Source organism: Phalaenopsis equestris, unplaced genomic scaffold, assembly GCF_001263595.1.
Source record: "Phalaenopsis equestris unplaced genomic scaffold, ASM126359v1 Scaffold194434, whole genome shotgun sequence".
Lineage (NCBI taxonomy): Eukaryota > Viridiplantae > Streptophyta > Magnoliopsida > Asparagales > Orchidaceae > Phalaenopsis > Phalaenopsis equestris.
Window position 1 is genome coordinate 1 of NW_018214383.1, and position 1,152 is coordinate 1,152.

Consider the following 1,152-nt stretch of genomic DNA (forward strand, 5'->3'; position numbering starts at 1 on the left):
ACCTTAATCACCCAACTTAGTCTCTCTTCCCCACATATCCTGCACAACATTCTTGAACACAATGCAATAATGATGACCAGCGTCGTCTTCGAACAACCCCTGTAACTCACCAGCCTTCCTCCGACCACCAGTTCCTCTTTCCGGCACACGCATGACGGACACTCGCTGGAGAAGATGGACTTGGTTATAGCATCCAGTCCTGTGTAGTAAGGCAGAATAACTGAATCCAAATACAGACTCGCATGCAGAATACCGGAAACAGTCGAAGCTTCTAACACTGCATATCTTATGCTTCTCTGATCACTTCTGTTCTCGAATGCAAGAGCTGAAACGTGAATGAGGAGGAGGATTGAAGGCCCCATTTGTGAGAGTGGAAACAAAGTGTTGATTCTCTGTCCATTGGCCAGTACTAAGAGCATCAATGGCAGCACTATGGGACCTGAAGGCAAGAAATACCTTCTCTTCAATCTTCTCCTCCCAAAGATTTCTCCACCGGTTCTGAATTCTAATGCTGTGAAAGCTGCAGCTGAGAGAAAGGAGAGTGCAACGAAGGTGAGTGCCGAGAGGTCGATGAATGGAGGGAGGTTTCCGGCATAGGTGCTGTCGCAGAAGTAATGAAAGGGGCAGTTGAGGAGATCCATGGTTTCCTCCAGTTGCCATCTGGTGCACTTGAAGAATGTCGTTGTGATGTTCTTTGTGAACCATTGTTGAAGAAGAAGCAAGCTGGTTTCTTCAGCTATGAAAGGTATGTCATCCATCATGCAGAGTAGCTGTTTGTTTTGCTTTCTATTCATTTTGCTGCTGTTACTGAAACTTTAGCTTTAAGATGTTGTAGTACCTTGCTTCTGATAATGTTTTGTCGGTTGGAATGGTGTTGTAGCTGAAGTCAATTGGGGATTGGATGGAGAGGGAAGGTCTAACTGATGGCTGTAATGATAGAGTGCTGGCTTGTCTATTTTGCCCTTCTAGCTTGAAGAAAAGGTTGGTTGGGTGTTCATGGGGATGGGTTGCTGTCATGGCTGGTGTGTTGAGGGATAAACAAAACACTAATCAGCCTTGTTTTGCAAGGTAAGCGGATGGTGAATATTAATTATTGTTATTTGTTAAGGCTTTCAGTTGAAGTTAAGAGGTTTGGAGGGTTGGTTAGTGTAG

General features: G+C 44.8%; 1 protein-coding gene across 1 annotated transcript; it reads right to left on the reverse strand.

The window, feature by feature from the left end:
* Positions 1 to 11: 11 nt before the first annotated feature.
* LOC110034899 lies at positions 12 to 864 on the reverse strand (the record flags this gene model as incomplete). The annotated part of the gene is made up of 1 exon (XM_020739138.1): positions 12 to 864. A coding segment is annotated over exon 1 (783 nt), but the record flags the coding sequence as incomplete, so codon positions are not given.
* Between the last annotated feature and the right edge of the window lie 288 nt (positions 865 to 1,152).